We start from the raw sequence: 25,541 nt of genomic DNA, 5'->3' as shown, positions 1-25,541 counted from the left end.
ACAATTAGTTTCTTGATGCCATGGCCTGTTATGTGATGAGCAGTATGAGCTTGGACTTGGTAACAACATGACTAGCCTCCAGTGAAATCTCTGAGAAATGAATCACTAACAAGCTGTCCTGAGAGATATTTCCGATGTGTTATCACAACAGGTTGCTGGGGGAAAGAAGCAAGTGTATCCTGTGTAATGCCACTGGGACAGGACTCTGAAAGCTTGTTTACCCCAGACCACACCCATGTGCCTTTTCCACTTTGCTGATTTTTCTCTGCATTCTTTTTACTGTAACAAACCATCACCTTGAATACGATTCTGTGCTGTTGTCCCATGCGTCCTCCTAGAGATTCATCAAAGCTGGAGGAGGTCGTGGGCAGTACTGCTGCATTTTTCTTACTGTGCAAGCATTACTAGAAGCAGTTCTAGGATTTGATTTGGAAACCAGGTCCATTCTATTCTTATAAGCCAGAAGAGTAATTCTTTACCTGGACCCCAGAGCCTTGAGTTCAGATACTTCGACATGAAAAAGCTTCTTCCTGATGGGTGATACTGGGAGTGAGAAGCAGCCTGGCTAGAGTGGGAAGTTCTAGATTCAGGGGCCATCACTTCTGACATGCATTGTTTTTCTGTGCATTCCTAATGATTTACTGGTCTGTTCACTTGTTTCATCTCAGTGCATAATAATTTCCCACTTTAGAAATTTCCTTGTAGTTGGATTTCAAGCTACGATTGACTCTTATAAGACCCCTCCCCTCCACTATCATTAATTACTATGAAGTAATTTGCTTATAATTACTTCTCCATGCACATAAAAATAATTTTTGTCCCATTAGTTTAAAAATATCAACATCATTAACTGGATTTTTTTCCTCACATTGTTCATAGCACCTACTGAACTGTATCAATAATTTTCACTGAAAACTATTTTTTCACATTGTTCACAGCACTTACTGAACTTAGATAGATAGATACATAGATAGACAGACAATAGATCCTGGGCATATGACACAGATTATCTCAAACCAATGTTCCTATCTAGGAAGAGCACTTAAATAAATCATTAACTAGAGTTAAATATCCTCACCTGTTAAAAAAATGAATTGCTGATTACTTTGTTTAATGAGGAGACTTTGCTTTGAATAATTATATTAATAAATCTACCTATTTGAATTTCATTTGTTGTTTTTCTCTCCAAGAAATTTTGTTTTCCCCATACCTTGATATGAACAAAATCTCTAGACAAAGAAATTTCTCTTAATTAAAAAGAAGTCAGGAATAAAAAGATAAGCAGTAGAATAATTTTTGAAGTTATTATTTATTTTTCCTTTTCTTTTCTTTCCCTTCCTTTTTTTTTTTTTTTTTTTTTTTTTTTTTTGCTTTCTTGGGCCACACCTGCAGCCTATGGAAGTTCCCAGGCTAGGGGTCAAATCAGAGCTGCAGCTGCCAGCCTATGCCACAGCCACAGCAATGCAGGATCCGAGCCACTTCTGCAACCTACACCACAGCTAATGGCAATGCAGGATCCTCAACCCACCAAGCAAGGCCAGAGATCGAACCTGCAACCTCATGGATGGTAGTCAGATTTGTTAACCGCTGAGCCACAACAGGAATTCCCTTCATTATTTTTCTGATTAGAAAATTTAGTCAGACTTCAAATTCTGCTGTCTACAGAACACCCTGAGCCACTTTATTTTTAGGTACACATTGGCATTTCTGAAAGTAAATTTGGTACCTTTGGTAGCTTCTTTTGTTGTTGCACAGTACATGAATGCATTTAACAATTTCCATTCCATGGTAAGTCTTATTTTCCCAAGTAGGCTGTAAATTCCTGGAAGATAAGAAGAAACCAAATAAGGAACTAAGATAAAGTGTCATCATGATACCCGGCATGATGATAGGTACACGGTAACTGCACACACACACACACACACACACACACACACACACACACACACAGCATAGCTAAATACATAAATGGGGGGTTACCATTGATGAAGATTAGAAAACATACACTTGTTTGTTTTTTGCAACTACACAGATGAGTTACCAAGGGGAAGATATCATATCCTGACTCTCTTTTTTCTAAATTTTTGGACAAAATTCCTCTCAAATACCCCATCTTGGATCACCAGAGCCTAGGATGTTGACTATGCTGCTGCAGCTTCCAGACTTGTAAAAACAACGATGCCTCACTCTTAGAAGTAATTTTCCAAAGCGATCCAGTTTCACTTTCAGGCCTTCCTTGCTGTGGTCCATCCCTCTTCTATTTACTGCACAGCTTCTACTTAGATGCCCTGCAGTAATTGTTAATGTAACTGCTATTGAAAGAATAGTATTGCCCAGGGACAGAGCACATGTTGTCTGCATTATAACTCTCTTAAAAGTCAAGTGTTTGGATGTCAAAATCAGTACAAACCTCAGGAACCTGATACTTAGATATCAATCCATAGCCATTATGGGAAAAAAAAAAAAAAGCCTTGAGCAGAGTCACAGGGAATACCAGAGAGTCCCACAGAAGAAAAAATTACACAAAAAAAGAATAAACAGGTAGGACCATTTATTGTGTACTTTAATGGATAAAGGAGAAAAGGAAACAAAAATGATGCTTTTGTTAAAAATATGATGCGATCTAGAATAAATAAAAATAAATTTTGGTTAGTGGTGTCAAGGGTGAATTCAACTCATATCAATTTACTGAGTGACAATAAATCCTATAATTTCAGACAGGAGAGAGCTATGAAGAACTCCTAATTTGGAGATTTCAACTTTTTTTGAAGATGAGAATCTTTTTTTTTTTTTTTTAAATCAAACAAAAAAGTTGTGGTTTTACTACCGAAAGCAAGTTTGTGTGCCCAGCGCACAGTGAGGCCAAATAAACCTGAAGTCAGAGTTTGGAGCAGAGAAGATTTTATCACAGGGTCTTGCGAGGGGATGGGTAGCTTTAGCCCCCAAACCCTAAATTCCCTGAAGGGTTTCAGCAAAGCATTTTTAAAGGCCAGGTGAGGGAGGGGCGTGGTTGGTCGTGGCAAACTTCCTCATGTCCGAATCCTTTGTTCTTGCAGCTGTCCAGGTAGGTCAGGTCATCATGTTCCTGTAAACCCCCACCCCACCAAGACAAAATTGTAGTCTCTGTTCTGCAACTTTTTCTCTCTATATGAATGGAAAAGTGTGGCACCTAGAGAATGGACTTTCCTGTGCCTTTCAGACTACAGCCAACATTCTTTTCTCTAAGCAAAAGCAATAGACTACAATGGTTAAAGTAAAAGAAATATATAATATGGAGTCGGATTTGTTCTTCCCTATTTTCATCTTCCATTGATTCAGAAAGAGAAGATTTAGAAAGCTATTCTAATTTTGTAGTGTCCTTAGATTTCGACACACATTTTTGAGGTATTCTATTTAGTATATACCCAACACTTGGGGTACATGTGGATGTACTGATCACTTTGAATTACACCATAACTGTCATCTTTTGCACTCTTTCAAATTTCCTGATCAATAAATTGGAACCTGTGAGGTAAAACAAAAAAAAATCTGAAATCCCAGAAGTAAGTGACTTACATACAAACACCAATGTTCTTATTTGCAATGCTAGGACTCAGTATCCATTCTGATTTACAAGACTGTGCTTACTGAAGATTTGTGCTGGGCATCCTGCTAAGGACCACTGTTGTATGGATAGAAAGGCATGGATAAACCTTAGCCAGATTGGTATCCCAAAATAAAATGCTATTACTAAAATCAGGGTCAACTTCATCTAACCTTTCACCTTCTGGTCTAGGTAATGAGGTCCTTCCTGGAATGGGGAGAAATGGGTACACACAGAGGAGGGGTAGAGCAAAGGAAGTTACCTCTGGTCCTCTCTTGTCAATTACCCTTTGTTTATCATCTCCCTTCTAGATCATTTACTTCCGTTCACTATTGTTATAAGAACAGTAGCTCCAAAGACAAGCATCTTCTTTCCAGTCTTCTTTCTAAATGTCTTTCTGAAATACTGGTACACTGTGTCCTTTGCAGCCTGTGGCAAGTTTTTGAAGTGAGGTCTGCAATTTTGTACTGAGAGCTGTTATTCTGATCACAGCAAGAAAGCAGGTGATGTACTAGACTCTTCAGCTTTCTGACTAAGAGCAGAGAGATGAATTTATGGGCAATGATTATAACTACAATAGGTGTGCCTTAGCTAAATGAGAACTGTAAGTAATAGCAATCCATTAATATTTAAAGGCTGAGCAGCCCTCAGCAGAATGTAATTTTAGCCAGGTTGAAATAAGTATGAGGGGGAAATATTATTAAAACAAAACGTCATAACCCAACTAAGAGAGAAGATGCACTCTATCTATAAATAGGCAGATAATATGACAGGAGACAGTAAGATGGATAAATAGTTCTTTTATGGGAAGGCTGTTGTTTTGGCAAAGGAGTTTTGGGGGAGAACAGAGTGGTCAATCTAACAGATTCAGTGGGATCAAGAGCAGACAGAGTACAGAAAGGTTAACAGAGAACATAACTGTCTTGCTACGTTCTTTAAACATCCAGGCTCTCCTTTGCCTGATGGAGGAATGTTTTATTCTAATTCCAACAATGTAGTTATTGAGTTCCTAAAAATTTATGTGAATATTGTTCTGTTGGGTATGTTCAGTGAAAGTATGGAGAGCCCTGATTGTGAAAGAAGAAATTCTACATACTATGAGTAGTAATAGAGTTTTGAATATATTAATTCTCCAAAGCCTTCAATTTCACTGTAATAAAACAGTATTTCATTTAAAGTTAAATAAATTTCGTAAAAGCATAAGCTCTTCATTAGTATTAGATTTACAGCACTAAAATTCAACAAAATTAGGAAGAAAAACAAAAAACATATAAACGTTTCCCTTATTAGCTCTAAGGCTCTCTGTACCAGCTCGTATAAAACTATATAACAATTGTTCACTACAGTCCTTTCCTCTGACTCCCCTATACCCACCAAGAACTAATTTGCTTATTAGGTCAGGCAAATGATTTGCAGAAATGTCACTTACTAGACTAAGGTTCTTTCTGCAGTGCTGTTACATTATCATGTCCTTTGCAGCCACTGGTGAGTTTTGAAGTGACGTCTGCAATTTTGTACTGAGAGTTGCTATTCTGAATTCAGCAAAACCATCAGACTAGAAAGCAGGTGACACACTGTTTTATTCAGTTTTCTAAGGGCAGGAAGATCGGCTTATGGACAATGATGGAAACAAACCAAAATGGGTGTGGCTTGGCTAAATAAGAGCTATAAATGACAGCTATCCACTAATATTTAAAGGTTGAATAGCCCAGGGCAGAGTGTAATTTTAGTCAGGTTGAACTAAGTATGAGGGGGAGAAAAGGACTGGAAAAAAAAAAAAAGGCAGCATAATCTAACTAGAAGGAAATGTCACTATGAATTAGTTTGCAAGGAAGAAAAAGAGAGTGATTTATTTACACATATATTTTTAAAAATGTTTAAGGTACTCTCACATTTTGAAATAGAACTTCAATTTCAAATGATACTCCCTAGAAAGATGCTAATGGAGAATGGTATGACCCAGTATGTAAATGACTCTTGGGTTGAGAAGGTGCATCTGGGATTGTTGACTACTAATAGCTTTGAGCTTATTAAACCTTAACAAATAGAATTTTAATGTAGTTAGTTTGGAAAATACAGAAGGGTTGTTATTATTACCTATGGGTGGAGGCAGTCATTCACAGCTGCAAAATTAAGAACCAAAAATGAGTTTTCAAAAATGCTGGAGGTGAAAAACCTATAGAATAATACCATTAATATAAAATATCTGATTCCTATGCACTGGTGTGTAATGTATATTGCAAATCTACACCACTCCGTTTCCACATCTTTTTAACAATTATTTCTCATGAGTCTTACTTAGTTCCCAGCAATCCCCACTTTTTTTTTTTGAGCTTTTAGACTCTGAATCTCTTACATAAAAATACCTCAAGTTTCTTGAAATTCCTGACTTTCTGTTATTTTCTTTTTTGTTAAATCTAATATTTGGTACTTGCTTTGCCAAGGAAAATGATGGTAAATTTCTTTAGTCTTTATACGAATTAAGGTATTTTTATTTTGCCTATATCTTAATGCTATTTTATTTGATATAAAATCAAAGTTGAGATTTACTGAGCAGTTAAGATTTTAATTTGCTCTCCTTTAAATGTATTTGTTACTAAAGAGAATTCTGGTTTTTTTTTCTTGGTATGAGAATGACTTCTTTGTAGATAATCTGCTTTCTCTGACAGCCTTTAATACTTTTCCTTTATTCTTTCTGCTTTGCAGTTTCAGAGTATCTTCATTCTCTTTCTACGTGAGTGTAATTTTGATCTGATGATTTCTAATCTCAGTAACTGTCTTCAATAATGTTTTTCCCTCTTTTGACCATCTTCTGTTGGAACTTCATATAAGAAATGCAATCCAACCTAAGGTTAATCCTCCAGATCTCATCACTATTTGCTTTTGGTTCTTTGGGACTGCTGAATTTGTAGTATTTTCAAATTCACTTTCTCCTCAAATGAATTCTGTCTTAGAATTTATAGAGTTTTATTTTTGCTGAAATCTAATCTTCAGTATTTACATAACTTTATAATGTCTTTTTCAATTAACAAACTCTGTAGTTTCCATTAGGGTTCAATCTTGGCGATGCGCATTCTGTGGAGATGAAGAAATGTATAATGACGTGTATCCTCCAGATTGACTTGTTTCACTTAGTAATATGCATTTAAGTTTCTCCCATGAATTTTCATAGCACAATAGCATAATTCTTTGTATGAGAGAATAATATTCCATTGTATAGATGCCCCACTGTTTATTCATTTATTCATCTTTTGAAGGATTTCTTGGCTGCTTTCAGGTTTTGAAAATCATGAATAACACTCTAAATAGGTCTGTGCAGGTTTTTATGTGGGCCTAAGTTTTCCACTTAGTTGGATAAATACCAAGGTGATTGATTGCTGTATTTTGTGGGGAAAGTATGTTTAGTTTTATAAGAAACAGCCAACTCTCTTCCAAAGTGGCTGTACTGAATTGCATCCTCACCAGTTAATGAATGAGAGTTCTTGTTGCTCTACATATTTGCTAGCATTTGGTGTTGTCATTGTTTTGCATTGTAGTCCTTTAAATAGATGTGTATTGGTGTCTCCTCGTTTCAATTTTTATTTCTCTGATGACACATGATGACAAGCATATTTTCATATGCTTATTTGCCATACGTATATCTTCTTTGATTAGGTGTCTGTTAAGGTCTTTGGCCCATGTTTAAGTTGGATTTTTTTCTTATTGTGGAATTTTAAGAGTTTTTTTTAATAATATATTGGGTAACAGTCCTTTGTCAGATATGGTTTTTGTGAAGGCCTTCTTCCTCTGGTCTGCAACCTATCTTCTTATCTTCTTAATAGTGTCTTTTGCCAAGCAGATTTATTTTTAAATTTTTATTAAAGTCCAACATAATTAAATTCTTCTTACTGGATCATGCCATTGGTGTTGTATCAAAAGAGTATCACAAAACCTTGCTATTTTCTAGGACTTTTTCCAGGAGTTTTTAAGAGCTTTGTATTTTACAGTTAGGCCTATGATCCATTTTGAGTTAATTTTTTCTGAAAGGTGTAAAGTCTGTGCCTAGGTTCATTTTTTTGCATGTGGACGTCCAGTTGTGCCAGCAGCATTTGTTGAAAAAACCATCCCTTCTCCACTGAATAGTCTTTGCCATTGTCAAAGATCAGTTGACTGTATTTGTGTAAGTCTATTTATGGGCTGTTCCATTATCCATTATGCTGTCCCATTGATCTACTTATCTATTCTTTTGCCAATAGCACACTGTTTTGATTACCATAGCTTACTGGTGAGTCTTTACGTTTGGTAGTGTATGCTTTCTGACTTCAGCATCATGTTGGTTATTCTGGGTCTTTGGTCTTCACACATAAACTTAAAAATGAGTTTGTCAATATCCTCAGAATAACTTGCTGGTATTAGGATTCAGATTGTTGAATTTATAGATCAAGCTGGGAAGAAGTAATATCCTGACAATATTGAGTATTCTTATCCATCAACATGAATAACTATTTACTTAGATATTCTTTGGTTTCTTTTAGAAGAGTTTCATAGTTTTCCTCATATAGATTTGTTTTACATATTCTGTTAGATTTATGTCTAAGTATTTTGTTTTGGCGTTACGTACAAACTGTTAGATAAATTTGTGTTGTTTACGCTACAAGTTTATGTTATGACAGCATTGAAAAACTAACATGAGTCAATGTTTTCATAGTTACAAGCAAAAGAAGATAGTCAAATAATTTTACATAAATATAGCTTAATAAAATGGTATGTGCCAATTTATAGATTTGATAGGAAGGGATATAAACCTATTTTATTTTATTTATTTTTATTAATTTTATTTTTTCTTTTTAGAGCTGCACCCACAGCATATGGAAGTACCCAGGCTAGGGTCGAATCAGAGTGGTAGCTGCTGGCCTACGCCACAGCCAAAGCAATATCAGATCCAAGCCACATCTGCGACCTACACCACAGCTCAGGGCAATACCTAATCCAACCACTGAGTGAGGCCAGGGATCATACCTTCAATAGATGCTAGTCAGATTTGTTTCCACCGAGCCATGATGGGAACTCCTTCATAAAACAATTTTTAAAGCAAAGATCTAAATCAAAGCCCCAAACCCAGCAAAAGACCTGGTTCAGTAATAAATCTGCCACTTATGTGAACCATCAATAACTCACTATTGTCTCTGCCTACTGATACAACTTTTGTACTAAGAATTTTGTTTGACCGTTATTGATAAAATGCTACCATTGGCATTGTAATTTCAACCACCAAACTTCCAAAACTTCTGCTATCACACATAGTAGCAAAAATGGAAGTTTTAATGGTTTTTGAAACAGCTTACTTTTGAAAACTTATTTATTTACACTTCTTGCATGACCTTAGATCATATCCTAGTATACTAGTTTCAGGACCTGCCTAGAATTTGGATTTCTACTCTTATAATTGGTAAAGTAGGGATCATTGTATTAGCATACCACCAAATCTTTGTATGATTTCAAATATGCCTTAAATAATGTTGATAGAAGAAAAGCATACCAAACTAGTAGATTTAGGATAATATGTCTGGGACATAAAGATATGTAAAAAAAAACAAATGAGATATATGAATATGCAGATAGAAAAACAGGTGAGTTTATATAAAAGGGTACAATAGGATAGGAGTCAAAATTAATCTGAGTAGGCAGTGATCTCTATTTCTTTGGTTATAGAAATGTACATATATCTGTATATGTATCTCCTACTAATGGTATTATAATAAAAATGATTTTTTTTATAATTTTTATTTTTTCCATTGTAGCTGATGTACAGTGTTCAATTTTCTACTGCTCAGCAATTGGACCAGTCACACATACACGTATACATTTTTTTTCAGCACATTATCATGCTCCATCACAAGTGGCTAGACATAGTTCCCAGTGCTATACAAAGGGATCCCATTGCTTATCCATTCCAAAGGCTATAGTTTGCGTCTATTAACCCCAAATTCCCAGTCCATCCCACTCCCTTTTCCTTCCTCTTGGCAACCACAAGTCTGTTATCCATGTCCATGATTTAATTTTCTGTGGAAAGATTTGTTTATGCCATACATTAGATTCCAGATATGTGATATCATATGGTATTTGTCATTCTCTTTCTGTCTTTGCTTAATATGAGAGTCTCTAGTTCTATCTATGTTGCTGCAAATGGCATTAGTTTGTTCTTTTTTTATGACTGAGTAGTATTCCATTGTGTATATATATCACATCTTAATCCAATCATCTGTTGATGGACATTTAGGTTATTTCCATGTCTTGGCTATTATGAATAGTGCTGCAATAAATATAAGGGTGCATGTGTCTCTCTCAAGGAAAGTTTTTTCTGGATACATGCCCAAGAGTGGGATTGCTGGGTCATATGGTAGTTCTATGTATAGTTTTCTAAGATACCTCCATACTGTTTTCCATAGTGGTTGTACCAATTTACATTCCCACCAACAGTGCAGGAGGGGTTTCCTTTTCTCCACACCCTCTCCAGCATTTGTTATTTGTGTACCTATTAATGATGGCCATTCTGACTGATATGAGGTGGTGCCTCATAATAGTTTTGATTTGTCTTTCTCTAATAATCAGTGATGTTGAGCATTTTTTCATGTGCTTGTTGGCCATCTGTGTATCTTATTTGGAGAAATGCCTATTAAAGTCTTTTGCCCATTTTTACATTGGGTTGTTGGCTTTTTTGCTGTTGAGTTTTATAAGTTGTTTGTATATTTTAGAGATTAAGCCCTTGTCAGTTGCATCATTTGAACCTATTTTCTCCCATTCTGTAAGTTGTCTTTTTGTTTTAAAAATGAATAAACTAAATAGCAGTCATGGTGTAATAAGGAAGAAAAAAATTTGAATCCATATTACATCTGTTCTTTTTCCTTTAACTTTAACCTTTGTCCTCTGTCAGTTGTGCTTAGTCATCCTAGCTCTGCACTTTTGCAAAGGGATGCTGCCTACAGCCTGAAATATACAGGCTAGCCTATTTTTAAGGCTATGACCTTTACAAGTATTACATTTTTAGATAAAAAGTTGCAGAATAGAGAATAACATCTGTTTTGTTGGAGGTTTACAGGAACATAATGACCTGACCTACATGGACTGCTATGAGAACAAAGGATTTCTGCACCAAGTTTGAAACAACTAACCACTCTCCACCCCCCTTTCTTATATAAAAGGACCCTGAATTCTGACTGACAGAGGATGGTTCTTTGGGACACTAGTCTGCCATCTTCTTGGTCTGCTGTCTTTCCAAATGATGTTATTATTCCTGACCCCAACAACTCATCTCCCAATTTATTGGATTGCCATGCAGTGAGCAGAACAACTCTGGAGTCAGTAACAATAGGCCATACAATGCAAAATCTTATAAATTTTATTTTGAAGCAGACATTAAGGAGCATGTCAGAGGTTGTTCAAAATAGAAGATAAACAGGGAAATCTTATAGGGAATAACATTGATAGAAACACAGTCAGTTCATATTATTTGCTTTAGTTAGTTCTATAAAGTTGTCACATACACTGAGCCTTGGGACTATGGCTCCTTGGGGAAATAAATATTTAGATTGCTGCAAGTTTCTGATCACAACATTTTCATCAACTGATTAACACACTTGTTTTAAGTGTTTTATTTCTGAAGACAGCTGATTTAATATATATTATTGACTCATCAATATTGAACTCATGGACAACTGAACTATTACTCATATCTGAAAGAAGATTATGTGACATATATTTTCTTCACAAGGCACATTACAGCCTTATCGCACTTAGGAACATGAGGCAGCAGTTCAGCATAAATTTTTGGGGTCATTTTATATAGCAAACAAAAAGCACAAAAAATGTGAAAGTCAAGGAACTAAAAAGACTAGGAAGGACACTCATTATTAGTATAAGAGTTAAAACAGAAGGCAGAGTATTGCCTTGTTTGACCTTAGCTGGGAATGTAAAAATGCAGGTAGCTCAAATTTTTTTGCTATCTTGCATGTCTAGAAGTGACCGTGAAAGCACCATGAGTATTGATTTGGAGGTTAAAAATAAATTTGGGAGAGCAGTCAAATTTGCTAATATGGAATGTATGTATGACTAGGGGATCAACTACATAATGGAACATAGAGTCTCCATACTTGACATTTCTCCCACTGGCATTTTCTCTACTACGTAGATAAACTTAAGTTCCCATTGCTTTACCTTTCATTCTTGTTAAAATGCCATATCTGATAAGAAGCTCTTGGCAAGGAGCTCAATGTTGTATATAACAAAAACATGGAAATAATCTAAATGCCTAATGAGAGGGGGTTGGGCAATAATTTATCCTTAATATTGAATTACTTTCAAGTCATTAAAAATTATGCTATGCATTTATTAAATTTTTGATGTGGAAAAACTTTTATGTATTTCAAATGACAATCCAATCCAGAGTAAAGAATAGTGTGATTCATTTTAATAACATGTTAATTAACATGAAATACATTTTTCTACGAATAGGACTAGAAGATTTTCACTAAAATTTCTGTCATCATTTCTGGATGGTAAACTTAGAGGTATTTTAATTTCTATTTGGTTACTTTGTTTTTTTATTCTTATACAATGATAACATTTTATTTATGCATTTAAAATACATATTAATTAGAAAAATATTAATAGGATTAAGGATTATTTCACTGAATTATCAATCATTACTCAGCACTGTCTATATACCCTATTATTTGCTTTCCTCTTCCAATTTTTGTTTATTTTCTCATCATTTTTGGTACTCATTCCTGGTCCTTCTAATGACACTGAAGTGCTGTCAGTCAAATATATGAAGGAGCTCAACTGAATTCACAATGAAATTTATATGGCCATTGATTAAAAACTGAAATTTGAAGGCGTTCCCGTTGTGGCTTAGTGGTTAATGAATCTGACTAGCATCCACGAAGACACAGGTTCAATCCCTGGCCTTGCTCAGTGGGTTAAGGATCTAGCGTTGCCATGAGCTGTGGTGTAGGTCGCAAATGTGGCTCAGATCCTGCCTTGCTGTGGCTGTGGTGTAGGTCAGCAGCTACAGCTCCAACTCAACCCCTGCCTTGTGACCTCCATATGCTGTGAGTGTAGCCCTAAAAAGCAAAAAAAAAAACAACTCTGAAATTTGAAATTTGTTATTATAAACCAAATATAAAACTAAGAGTATTATGCAAATGATTTTATTTGAGCTTTAAAATAATCCTTTGAAATGGGTAAATATTATTCTTGCTTTTCATAGATATGAAGTGTTGAACTATAGTTTACTTCATTTGCCCAGAATACATAGCTAGTGAGGAATAGAAGTAAGGTTTTGTTATTGAGTCCAAACTAGTTTCGTTGCCACACAACAGGCCAGTAAATCAGGAAATGAGTTGTTGGGGCAAAGAAAAATGACTTTATTTGGAAGGCCAGTAGACCAGGATGATTGCAGACTAATGTCTCAAAGAACCATCTTCCCTCAGTCACAATTCAGGCTTCTTTTACACAAGAAAGGGGAGGGCATTGGAGTGGGAGGTTGGTTGTTTTCAACTTCTAGGTGCAGAAATCCTTTCTTGCAGCTGTCCATATAGGTCAGGTCATGGTCAGGTCACAGTGTTCCTATAAATCTCCAACAAAACAAATGTTATTCTCTTTTCTGCAACTTTTTATCTAAAAGTATAATAACCCTAAAGAATAGGTTATCCTGTACGTTTCAAGTGACAGACAGCATTCTTTTACAAAAGGTGCAGAGCCAACTTGACTAAGCGCAGGCAACAGAGCCCAAAAGATAAAGAGTTAAAGAAAGAGATCCAACATGGAATCAGATTTGTTCTTCCCTATTACAGTTTTTAGTGAGGAAGTTTTATTTCACAGATCATGCACAAACCACTATGCTCCTTGGCTGCCACCAACAAGAATTTGTTTTCTGCTTCACCATCATCGCTGGAAACACCCTGTACATTTAAAGCATATATTCTTGAAATAGACATTTTTTTTTTATGTTCTGGGAAGAACTTTTTGAAGAAGGGGATTAAGGTTTGGGGTGGGTAGATGTGTTCAACAGGAAGAGAAGGGAGTGAAATTCCCTTGGCAATCTTGAAACAATCTGGCACTTCTATTTGTTCAAGTCTGCTTTCCATCGACCAAGTCAGAGAAAAACATCAATGGGCATTTTAGATTTTCTGCTCATAAACTCATTTGATTAATGATGTTAGCTGAGGAGCATCAATTACTAAAAGCACATTTTGCTGCAGGAAATCCCAAGATCCAGTCACAAAGGGATATTTATGGGAGAACACAAGAGATTTATGCTGTTTATGTAAAGCACTATATGTCCTGGATGATAATTTGTTTATCTTGTACTTCAGAACAGGGATTCCAAAAATATACATGCTGTGAAAGGCACCATAAGAGAAAGAAGCCCACAATGTGATAAATGCCAGCCTGCTTCAGGAACAAACTACTATCAAGTAAACTGGTCTCTTTAAAAATTTATGAAAGCAGAGTATCTACTCACAATCACCTATCATTGGCTGAGGAAAAAAAAAAAAGACATTTACAGTAGTGTATGTGGCTGCTAACTTTATTTTCTAGGTTTCACACTGGAGCACATAATTTGCAGATTGCATATTTAATCTTCCAGTGAGTCAAGAGTGAGGAAAAATGCTGTACACTAGCCCCTTCAGTGAGGATTTATTCTGTGATGCTGAGAACACATTAAGTTGTATGGAAAAAAGTCAGTAGCTACCAAAACCAAACCCAACCAAAACAAAACTATAACCTATGGTATATTAGTAGTACAAATTATTGTTGCTATCATCTATTTAACGCCTACCATGTGCCAGGTACGTACAATAGCACAATGTTTCTGGTTCAGAAACATCTCTACCAGGTACTGGTGTTATTGCACGTTGACATTTCAGGAAACAGGATCTGTGTGACATGCTTAATAAAACGCCACTGAATTTTAAAAATGTATATTTTATTTATGATATATTACAATGCAAGGCTCCCTAGCCTCTACTCCAGGCTTTAAGCATAACATGGCTGAAATTTAACTACATCAAAATCCCTACAACAAATCTCCCATATCAGAGTTCCCATTGTGGCTCAGCAGTAGTGAATTCAACTAGTATCCCTGAGGATGTTGGTTTGATCCCTGGCCGCACTCAGTGGGTTAAGGACCCAGCATTGCTATGAGCTGTGGTGTAGGTTGCAGATGTTGCTTGGATCCCACATTGCTGTGGCTGTGGAATAGGCCAGAAGCTGCAGCTCCAATTTGACCCCTACACTGGGAACTTCCACATGCCTCAGGTGCAGGTCTAAAAAGTAAAAAAAAAAAAAAAAAAAAAAAAAAATTAAAATTAAAAAAATATTGCATACATTTAAAAATTAAAGAGACTCTCTGGGTAAAAATAAAATAAAAATCTAGGCATGTGTGGTCCACAATGGAGACATAAAGACTGAAAATTTAAATATACACCAGATAATTATAAAGAAAAAGAAAAAACCTAGGATATGCATTTTAAAATATATCATTTTGTGTCTGGACAGGAAAATAGAAGCCTCTCCAAGTTTTTCAAAGGAAGCAAATTTAATACTAGGAAATTCTTTAGAAAATTTTGGAAGGGTTAGAGGAGTAAAAATGAAAAGATAAGACATAATCCTATACCTCAACAGAGACATGGAAAGTTTCTTGTCAACATACTTTGTTGTTGAGCCAATTTATTTCCAACCTATCTTTTCACTGACTTTTTAAAAATTATCATTATTTGCATTTTAGGTAGAAAAGAATCTGGTAGAAAAAAGATAATCAGAAAGTGACAAATGAAAATTTCAAATGAATGAGAAGGTAATGGATGTACTAAGGAAGCAAAATAGCTGTAAAGCAGTGGGATCAAGACAGGATGCAGAAGTTTGCTTGACTCTTCTGGAGGTACCCACAACTCTGAAAGAAGCAAAGAAAGGGGAATCATGAAAGATAGGAAAACGGTTGTGGATTGACAACAGTTTGTGGAAGTTCACGAAGCCCGAGTGCTTCTCTCTCTTATAAGAAGGACTGTAATCTCCCCTTGAAGGGAAATATTTTGGCTTTGGGAAGTAGTTCTCTATCTTCATTATACATTGGAACCACTTGTAGAGTTTTAGAAACTGCTAATGATGCTTCACATTCTCAGATTCACAGATTTAACTGATCTGTATTGTATTCAAGCATTAGGATTTTTTTTTAATCTCCCAGGCAGTTCTTAGGTGGAACCAAGGTTAAAAAGCACAGACGGAATGTTTGAAAATACACTTACACGTCAAGAGTTAGGGGCTTCTTATGGATGCAGGACTGCTGAGCACAGTAAAGGCCTAGCTGAGATTGGATATATGTCAACTTGAAGCACTCCTAACTAGCATAATGGGTTAGCATTTTAAGCAATGTTAGCACATTTAGTCACACAAATAAAGAAAGAAAACTATGAGGTTAATGTATTTCTTGGAACCTGATAATAAATCACAGTCTATTGCTCCAATACTCCTATGCCCAAGGTGAAAGTGGCTACCTAAATTCTCCAATAATTTCTCTTTGATAATATAAATCTAGCTATATTTTTTCTAGTCCATGTCTCTTCCACAATAAAGTCTTCATATGGTATAGAAATTTTTGCCATGCACTGGACACTTTAAAATAAAGTTAGTATGTGTGACCAAATTGAGCTCAACGCTAACAGTCTAGATCTGAGGAAGAGTTTATCTCACATTTTACAGCTTTGATTTCCTAATGAAAATTTTCCTGGTAGTTTGAAGTCAAAATAATATTTTAATTACTAAGCTATTGACCTCATGGCATTTTTGTGGGGTTTTTTTCTTTTATCATCAAAAACAAAAGCAAACTCTTTGATGTGCTATAAAACGCATGTGCTAGAAACTGCTGTATCTTTAATATCTGCTCTCATAGAACCGTTAATTGCATGGTTATGGGCTGTATCACACAATTGAATCCTGCATGTTTCCTAAATAACAGTGTTTCTCAAATTTAAATATTTATCAAGAGGAAAAATCATAAAATTCTTCAGTGACTATACTATTTTATTATACATTATTAAAATGTAAACAAAATTAGCTATAAATATATTATGAAAATCACTTTTTTTATAATATTAAACCCAAAATGTTTTGAGAAATTACATATAATCAAGCCAAATAATAAAATTGCAAATGAATAACATTAAATAAAAATAATGTTAGGGATGATATTTTTACTAATCAAATGCCATTTTCATCAAAAATATTAGTGCTTTGAAGAGAGGAGTCAACCCCCTCCCTTTGGCATTTCTTATTAGCTTTTTAAGCTTCATTTTTACAACCAAATCTAATTCCTAGAACCACTGCAAAATCCTCCATGTAGTGTATCACTTACACATAAAATTTTTTTCTTGTTCTTTTCTCATTAGCCTACAATAACCAAGCAACAATAGAGCCTGGAATGAATGCAGTAGTAAACACACATTAGATGGGCCTTGAAAACATATTACAGTTCTCAGTAGCCATTCAGATAAGAAAGGATATAAAAAATATATAAATTTTGGTTAGTTTTAATTGAAAAGAAAAATATTTTATGTAAAATTCATAGAATTCTGAGATATATTCCTTGATATTTAGGGAAAAAATGATATAATTAGCCACAAAGAAGGAGTATTAAATTGAGTTATTGCTCTGTGAATCATGAAGCTCAAAGATATAGTATTTTAGGCACTCAGTTTACCTATGGAAGCCTTAAACAGTTGGCTATTTCTATATCTCCATTTCTTTTAATACAAAATAAAGATAGTATTGTTACCAATTCTGGCTTCCTGCTGTTAAGGGTCAACAGATGTGTCATAAACACAGCATTGTAGTCTAACATACTTTTTATTACAAGAATAGATTTGAGTTTTGATCTCACGATGACCTTCCCCATTGTTAACTTTAGAAAAGTTGAAAAATATATCTCTAAATGTAATACGTGTCAGAAATTCACACAATTTCTAAACCCCAAAAAAGTGCAGAAGAGCATCCCAGAATGAAAAGATAATTATACAGTAGCTAAAGGAAACATTAAATGCCGTAGCTAAAAAAGAATTTAATAAAAGACTATTATTAATTGTTATTCTTAATTCAGCTGACAATTTAATGTTAAAATCTTTAGCCGTAAGGGATGATTATATTAGTTACTTACTTCTACCCTGTATTTAATTTATACACATATTGCAGATCTCATCACTTAGCAGAAAAAAACCATTCACCTGTTTCAATCAAAAATAGCTTATGTCTCCCAAATTAAATATTCATTCTAAACACAATTTAAAAGACAGAAAATTTTTAAAATCTGAAAAGAAAAAATCATGTAACTACTTTATAGTAGGCATGGGGGGTTTCCACCATTGTTTGACAATGGCGACTGTCCAGACTCTAGTATAAGTATCCACTTACCTGAGGAAGTAATGATCTATGCAATATCATATAGGTATATCTTTTTTAAAAAAATCGTGAATAATCACTTTCCATCTCTGTTTCTTCCACATTATCTTTTTTTTTTTGTCACTCTGCTATTCTTTATTGCAAGTATCATGATTTTTCAAGAAGTCTTGTCTCCTATATCAACACCTATGTTACTTGATACATTTAAAGTTAGTCTCAAACTAACTGTAACCACTTGGATTCTATTATACTCTTATCTCTATTGTTCGGCACATTTTCAGGATATGATATAAATTTTTTTTTCATTTTCTTTTTGCGCCACAAGTATAGATGAGCTCCTCTAAAACTCATTTTCATGAATTGTTGCCAATTGTCTATCCTTGGTCAGACAGGAAAAAAAGATCTAAGATCAGTGTTAACACAAAATAACTGAAAATTACAAATTAAGCATACTTTTTTTTTTTTTTTTTTTTGTGGTGGTGGCCACACCTGCAGCAGATGGAAGTTTCTATGCTAGGATTTGAATTAGAGCTGCAGCTGCTAGCCTACACCACAGCCACAGCAATGCAGAATCTAAGCCATGTCTGGGACCTACACCACAGCTTGAGCAATGCCAGGTCTTTAATCTACTGACCAAGGCCAGGGATCAAACCTGCATCCTCATGGGTATTAGTTGGGTTCATTTCCACCAAGCTGCACAGGCACTTCAGGATACACTTCATATGTACTCCTCTAAAAAGAGGAATTCTTGGATATTTGTGAGAGTGTTACTAGTTGCTAGAGCAAAGAGGTTTAAGAGCACAGCTATGGAGTTAGGTAATTCTGGGATTGAACTCCTAGTGCCACTTACTAATTGCGTTTCACTGAACAACACATTGATTATTTTTCTGAGCTTCGTTTTCTTATATGCCATAGAGGCCTATAATAGTGCTAACTCCCTGAATTAATGTAAGAATTAGAGACAGCATATGAAAACACTGAACGGAATGACAAACATATAGTAAGTAAATCAAAAATATTTAATCATCATTTTTATGGTTTCCTATAGCTATGTGTCAAAAAAAATCTTATAAAAGATTTATGTTCATACACTCACCCCTTTATTTTTATTCTTCCCTCTTTCTTACACTCTCACTAATCCAAGCAAACAAATAGTACAAATAATTACGTACCCAAAGAGGGCCTTAGACCAAAGAGAAAACTGCACTGCCAAAAGATTGGAGTAGAAAATAGATAATGCCTTTTCAGGATCGATGTGTAGAATGTTTAGAAACCGTCACTCTGTCCTTAATATAAGTAAAAGCTGGGAAAATTGAAAAACTGGTGATTTCCTTGAATTCATCAGAGAATTGAAATTGCAGAGCAAACTGACATTCCTCAGTCTGAATAGACAGAGTGATCTACCCCTTGGATCTGCTTACCTGGAGTGGAACCTGCTGGACATCATAATTGATAAAACAACTTACTTCACTTGTAAATGTGATGAATTTCTGGAGGCTGTGTGTGGACTAGATTAGTGTAAGAGTTCTGAAACATGTAAGGCCACAGTCATAGGTGGGTACACATAATTTCTCAGTCTTTCCCTCAAGAAACCCTAGGGTTTCTTATAGTGAAGATCTGAAAAAAATCTCCAGGTGGCCAAGGCAAAGAGAGAAGGGAAGCCATTGTGAAACCCTCCTGGATCCACCCCCACCACAAAAAAAAAAAAAAAAAAAAGCCTACTCTGTGAAAGAAATGACTTTGAGAGAGCATGATATAGAAACCTTATCTGATCCAGGATCCTAGAAGAAGGATTTCCATCTGACTCTAGCCCTCTCTAGCTCATATTTCTCACCTAAAGGAAAAACTCAACAACAAAAACCATAGGCATTAGGGGAAAGAATTCCAAGGAAATATATTGGGACTGTTGTAGCCTAAGTAAAGAGGGATGGGCAGGGAAGAGGAAAAAAAGGCTGTATCCTTGGAGGAGCAACAGACACACTGATAAGAGCCACACCCCACGATATAGGCCCACCAACAGACTGAGACAATCAGAATATTATAGACCATATCCCTCCCTGAAATCCTACCACTACACCACAGAGCCTCCAGTGGATTTCAGTTAAAGGAGCTGCAAGACAGCTAATCAGAGTAGCAGCACAAACAGAAGCCCCAAAGCTCAAGAGAGACAAAAACAAGGACCCAAGAAGAATTTTAAGCTAAACTCCCAGTGAGATTAATATAAATCCTCAACTAAAGGCCTATTTAGCTCAATACCCACACATATATATATAGCTTTCAACAAAAATTTACAGGATATACCAAATGGCAGAGGAAAACTGTTTGAAGACACTAAGCTGTCATCAGAACCAGACTCAGATATGACAAAAATATTAGAAATGTCAGAAAATAGGCATTTTAAAATAACTAATTAATAGATAAGGGGCTCTAATAGAAAATGTAGGCAACACGCAAGAACAAATGGGTAATACTGGTAAAGAGATGGAATTTGAAAATTAAAAAAGCAAATGGAAAGCTAGAAATAAAAATCGGAGAAACAGAAATGAAGAATGTCTTCCATGGACTCATTAGTTGACTCAGCAGCAAAGGAAACTGTGAACTTGAAGATAGTTCAGAAGAAACCTCCCAAACTGAAAAGCAAAGGAAAAGTAAGAATAAATCAACTAAAACAGAACATCTAAGAACTGGGGGACGATATCAAAAGGTGTATGAAAAATGAAGTTGGAATAACACAACAAGGAACTAAAGACAGAATGAGACAGAAATAGTTAAAGTAATAATAGCTGAGAACTTTCCAAAATTAATGACAAACAACCACAGATTGAAGAAGTTTAAAGAACAGTGAATAACATTAATACCAAGCAACTCACACCTAGAGATACATACTTAAAGCAAACAAAAAAAAAGACAAAGAAAAAAATCTTTAAGGAAGCCAGATTGTAGAAAAACATTTAAAGTGAAGAAAAAACCTTGCAAACTTAGAATTCTTCTTCAAAAGTTAAGAACAAAGAGGCTTTCTCAACCAAAACAAACAAACAAAATGGAGGGAATGGTCTCAAGTGGATTTGCACAGTAAAAAAATATTAAAAGAAGCTCTTTAGGCAGAAGGGGATGGTATAGGTCAGAACAGAGACTCCTACTTGAAGAAAAGAACACACAGGTAGGAATAAATGAAGGTAAAGTAAAATATTTAATTGTTCTTATTCTTAAAGGGTCTAAAAGATAACCCTTTAAAGCAATAACCTTAATAATTTATTGAGTGATTAGTGTGTAGGTAAGTGAATTGAATGTTAGCAATGTCATAAGGGATGGGAGAAGGAAACTGGAAGTACTATGTTAGAAGGTCCTTTACTACACATGAAGTGGAATAGTGTTATTTGAAGGTACAGACACTTTATTTTAAAATATATATTGTGAACTTTAAGGCAATCACTAAACTAAAACAAAACAAATTATACTTGGTATGCTAAAAGAGAAGATAAAATAGAATTACATGAAGTGCTCAATTTAAACTTAAGAAGTAAGAATAAGAAGATATTTTTTAAAAAGAAACAGAGCAAATGCAGTGAATAGAAAATAGTTACTAAGATGATAGAGTTGATCCAGTAATATCAGTAATTACTTTAAATGGGAATTGGGTAAATAATTAATAGAAAAATTATTGGATTAGAGGGATAAACTAGGAGTTTGGAATTAAAATATACACATTATTATATATAAAATAGATGATCACCAACAACCTACTGTATATCACAGGAAACTATACTCCATATCTCGTAATAACCTATAAATGGAAGAGAATATAAAAAAGAATATATGTATTTAAATACATATAGCTGAATCACTTTGCTGTACACTTGAAACTAACACATTGTAAATCAAATATATTTCAATTAAAAACTTTAAAATGTGTATTTACTAGAAAAACACTTTAAATACAAACATGTAAATATCTTTAAATTTAAACATAATTTTAAAGTTAAAAGCCAAGTGTGAAGACATATATATCATGAAAACACCAATCAAAACAGCACTGGAAGAGCTTCATTAACTTGAAGAAGACTTCAAAACAGGGAAGATTATAAAAGATTTTTTTTAAAAGACTGAAAGAGGGGCATAGAAAGACCAAGGGGTTATTTCTTCAAAAAGCTGTAACAATCCTAAATGTGTAAGCACCTAATAACAGAGCACCAAAATACATGAGGCAAAAACTGATAGAACTAAAAAGGGAAATAAACAAATCCATGATTACAGTTAGAGATTTCATCTCCTCTCTGTTGATATTTGACAGTTCAAGTAGGCAGAAAATCAATACAGAAATAGATAGACCTGGACAGCACTATCAATTGGCTTCTAATTGATAATTATAGCATACTTCATTAACAGCAGCAGAATTCACATTCTTCTCAAATACACATGGCATATTTACCAGTAAATAACACTTGAGCATAAAACATACTTTAGTAAATTTTTTTTTCTGTCTTTTTGCCATTTCTTGGGCCACTACTGTGGCATATGGAGGTTCCCAGGATAGGGGTCTAACTGGAGCTGGAGCTGCTGGCCTATGCCAGAGCCACAGCAATGCAGGATCTGAGCTGCATCTGCAAACTACACCACAGCTTACGGCAACGCCGGATCCTTAACCCACTGATCAAGGCCAGGGATTGAACCCACAACCTCATGGTTCCTAGTCGGAATCATCACCCACTGAGCCATGTTGGGAACTCCATATTTTAAAGTGATAAAAACTATGAAATGTATATCCTCAGATTATTGTAATCCATCATATTAATGGACTGAAAAAGGAAAGCATCTGATCACATGGGAAGATGCAGAAAAAAAAAATTCAAAAATGTAATACTCATGGATGATAAAAACTGACCAAAATACTATGCATAGAAAAGATTTTTCTCCAGCTAATAAAGGGTATATACAATAATGTCTATAGCTAACCTCATACTTAGTAGGGGGAGACCAAATGCTTTCAAGTTCAAGAATTAAAGCAATATGTGCTCTCTCACCAATCCTATTCAACTTAAACTGGAAGTCCTAACAGAAATAAGACAAGAAAAAATAAGCTACAGATCCAAAGGATGAAAGAAATCAAAGAAGATTTAAATAAATGGAGAGATTTTCTATATTCATACATTGAGAAACTCAGTATTGTTAGGATATCAAATCTCTTGACACTATTTACAGATTCAATACATTTTTAGTCAAAATTCCAGCATGTTTTTGAAAATAGATAGCAACAAAACAATTTGAAAATTTACAGGGGAAAGGAAAGGATGTAGACTAGCCAACACAGTATTTAAAAATAACAAAATTGGAAGACTCACACTATTTAATTTTGAGACCTAATACAGAGCTAGAATAATCAACATTACTGGTGAATGACTAGGCACATAGATTAATGGAACAGAATAAAGAGGCTGGATATAGATCCACACAAACATAGTCAACTGATTTATGACAAAAACTCAATAGAGAAAGGGGAATCCTTTCAATAAAAAAAAAATACTGGAATAATTGGACATCTAATACAAAATTTGAACCTAGACACAGATCATATGCCTTTCAAAATACTTAAATCAAAATGGATTATAGACCTAAAACATTCTGGAAGAAATCATAGAAAATTTGATATTGGGATCAGTTTTTAGACACAACATTAAATGTACAATTGATGAAAGAGAAAATTGAGAAATTAGACTTTATTCTGACTTTTGCAATGTGAAAGACACTTGGAGAAAATCTTTGCAAACCACATATCTAATAAAGCACTTGTATTCAGAATATACAGAGATCTCAAAAAACTTAAGAGAACTTAAATTTTAAAAATGGGAAAAAGATTTCAGCAAATATTTCTTTCTTTCTTTTTTTTTTTTTTTTTTTTTTTTTTGTCATTTTGTCCTTTTAGGGCCGCATCCTCAGCATATAGAGGTTCCCAGGCTAGGGGTCTAATTGGAGCTGTAGCCGCCGGCCTGCACCAGAGCCACAGTAATGTGGGATCTGAGTCGCATCTGCAACCTACTCCACAGCTCATGGCAATGCTAGATCCTTAACCCACTGAGTGAGGCCAGGGAATGAACCCGCAACCTCATGGTTCTTAGTCGGATTTGTTAACCACTGAGCCACGACGGGAACTCCGACTTAAGCAAATATTTCATCATAGAACATAAACAGCTAAAAAAGAAAAGAAAAGATAAGACCAGACCTAAAACCAAAAAATCCAAGCTCCTATATACAAAGATTGATGGTTTCTAAAGGTGGGGGGGCGGAATAGGGCCTGGGCAAAATGAGTGAAGAAGATCAAAAGGTACAAACTTGCAGTTATAATTTAGTCCTGAGGATGTAACGTACAGAATGGTGACTATGGTTAACACTGAATTGCATATTTGAAAACTGATAAGAGAGTAATCTTAAAAGTCCTTATTACAAGAAAAAAATTGTAACTATGTATAATAATGGATAACTAAACTGATTATAGTTGTGATCATTTTGCAATATACATCAATACTGAATCATGTGGTATACCTGAAACTAATAAAATGTTACTAGTCTATACCTCAATATAATTTTTTTTTAAAAAAGATAAATGATGAGCATATGAAAAGATGCCCAACATCATTTGTCATTAAGGAAATATAGATTAAAATAACAAGATAATGTTATACATCTACCAGAATGGCTAGAGTTCAAAAATCTGAAAATAACAATTGCTGGTGAGTATGTTCAGCAACAGGAACTCTCATTCATTGCTGCTGGGAATGCAAAATGGTGAAGCTATTTTGGAAGGTAGTTTGGCAGATTTTTAAAAAGCTAAAATAGTTTTACAATACAATCTAGCAATCATATTAAGTATTAACACAACTTATATGATATCATATCCACATGTAAAACCCCACTCAAATGTTTATAGCAGCTCTACTCATATTTGCCAAAAAAGGGGGAGGCAATGCAGATATCCCTTATAAAGGTGAACTGGATAGACAAACTGTGATACAAACATATAACTGAATACAAATTAGTGATAAAATAGAAAAGTTCACACAAAGACATGAGCAAATACTGCTAAGTGAAAGAATCTACTATAAAAAATAAGATATATCCCATTTATATGGTATTCTGGAAAAGGCAAAACTATGTAGAAGAAAAAAAAAGACTACTAGTTTCTAGGAGTTTGAAGGGGCAGGGTACTTTCAAGAGTTGAAACACTGTTTCTTGGGTTTGTTTTTTTTTTAAGGGCTGTGAAACAATTCTACATGTTCCTGGTACACATGATATTGTGCATTTGTCAAACCCCATGAGACTACAACACAAAGAGTGAACCTTAGTATGTTCAAATTAACCTCATGTATGCAAATAAAAAATAAATTAGGATATTATTACTGAACACAAATCTGTATGCTGATGCAAAACAATACCAAAATGTTGGAGTTTGGAGTAGAGAGAGGTTTATTGCAGGGCCATGCAAGGAGACAGGTGGCTCATGCCCAAAAAAGCCCTTAACTCTCCAAAAGGT

General features: G+C 34.8%; 1 protein-coding gene across 4 annotated transcripts in view; it reads right to left on the bottom strand.

Annotated features, from left to right (window-relative positions):
- LOC106510209 (uncharacterized) overlaps positions 1 to 25,541 on the bottom strand; it is a 561,578-nt gene that overhangs the window by 43,349 nt on the left and 492,688 nt on the right. For all 4 annotated transcript variants that reach the window (XR_014844618.1, XR_014844619.1, XR_014844620.1 and 1 more), the window contains one exon: positions 1,727 to 1,822. Coding sequence is in view for 1 of the 4 variants with exons in the window: in XM_085023822.1 (XP_084879948.1) it covers positions 1,727 to 1,822 (96 nt within the window). In the remaining 3 variants the exon portion in view is untranslated. The remainder of the gene's footprint in view (positions 1 to 1,726; positions 1,823 to 25,541) is intronic.

The sequence above is a fragment of the Sus scrofa genome, chromosome 4 (assembly GCF_054392235.1).
Source record: "Sus scrofa isolate SSC_HxYL_T2T_F1_AM1 chromosome 4, Sscrofa_HxYL_maternal_Yorkshire_Landrace_v2.0, whole genome shotgun sequence".
Classification (NCBI taxonomy): Eukaryota; Metazoa; Chordata; class Mammalia; order Artiodactyla; family Suidae; genus Sus; species Sus scrofa.
The sequence above is the reverse complement of the archived record's forward strand: the minus strand, read 5'-3'. Positions and strand labels throughout refer to the sequence as shown.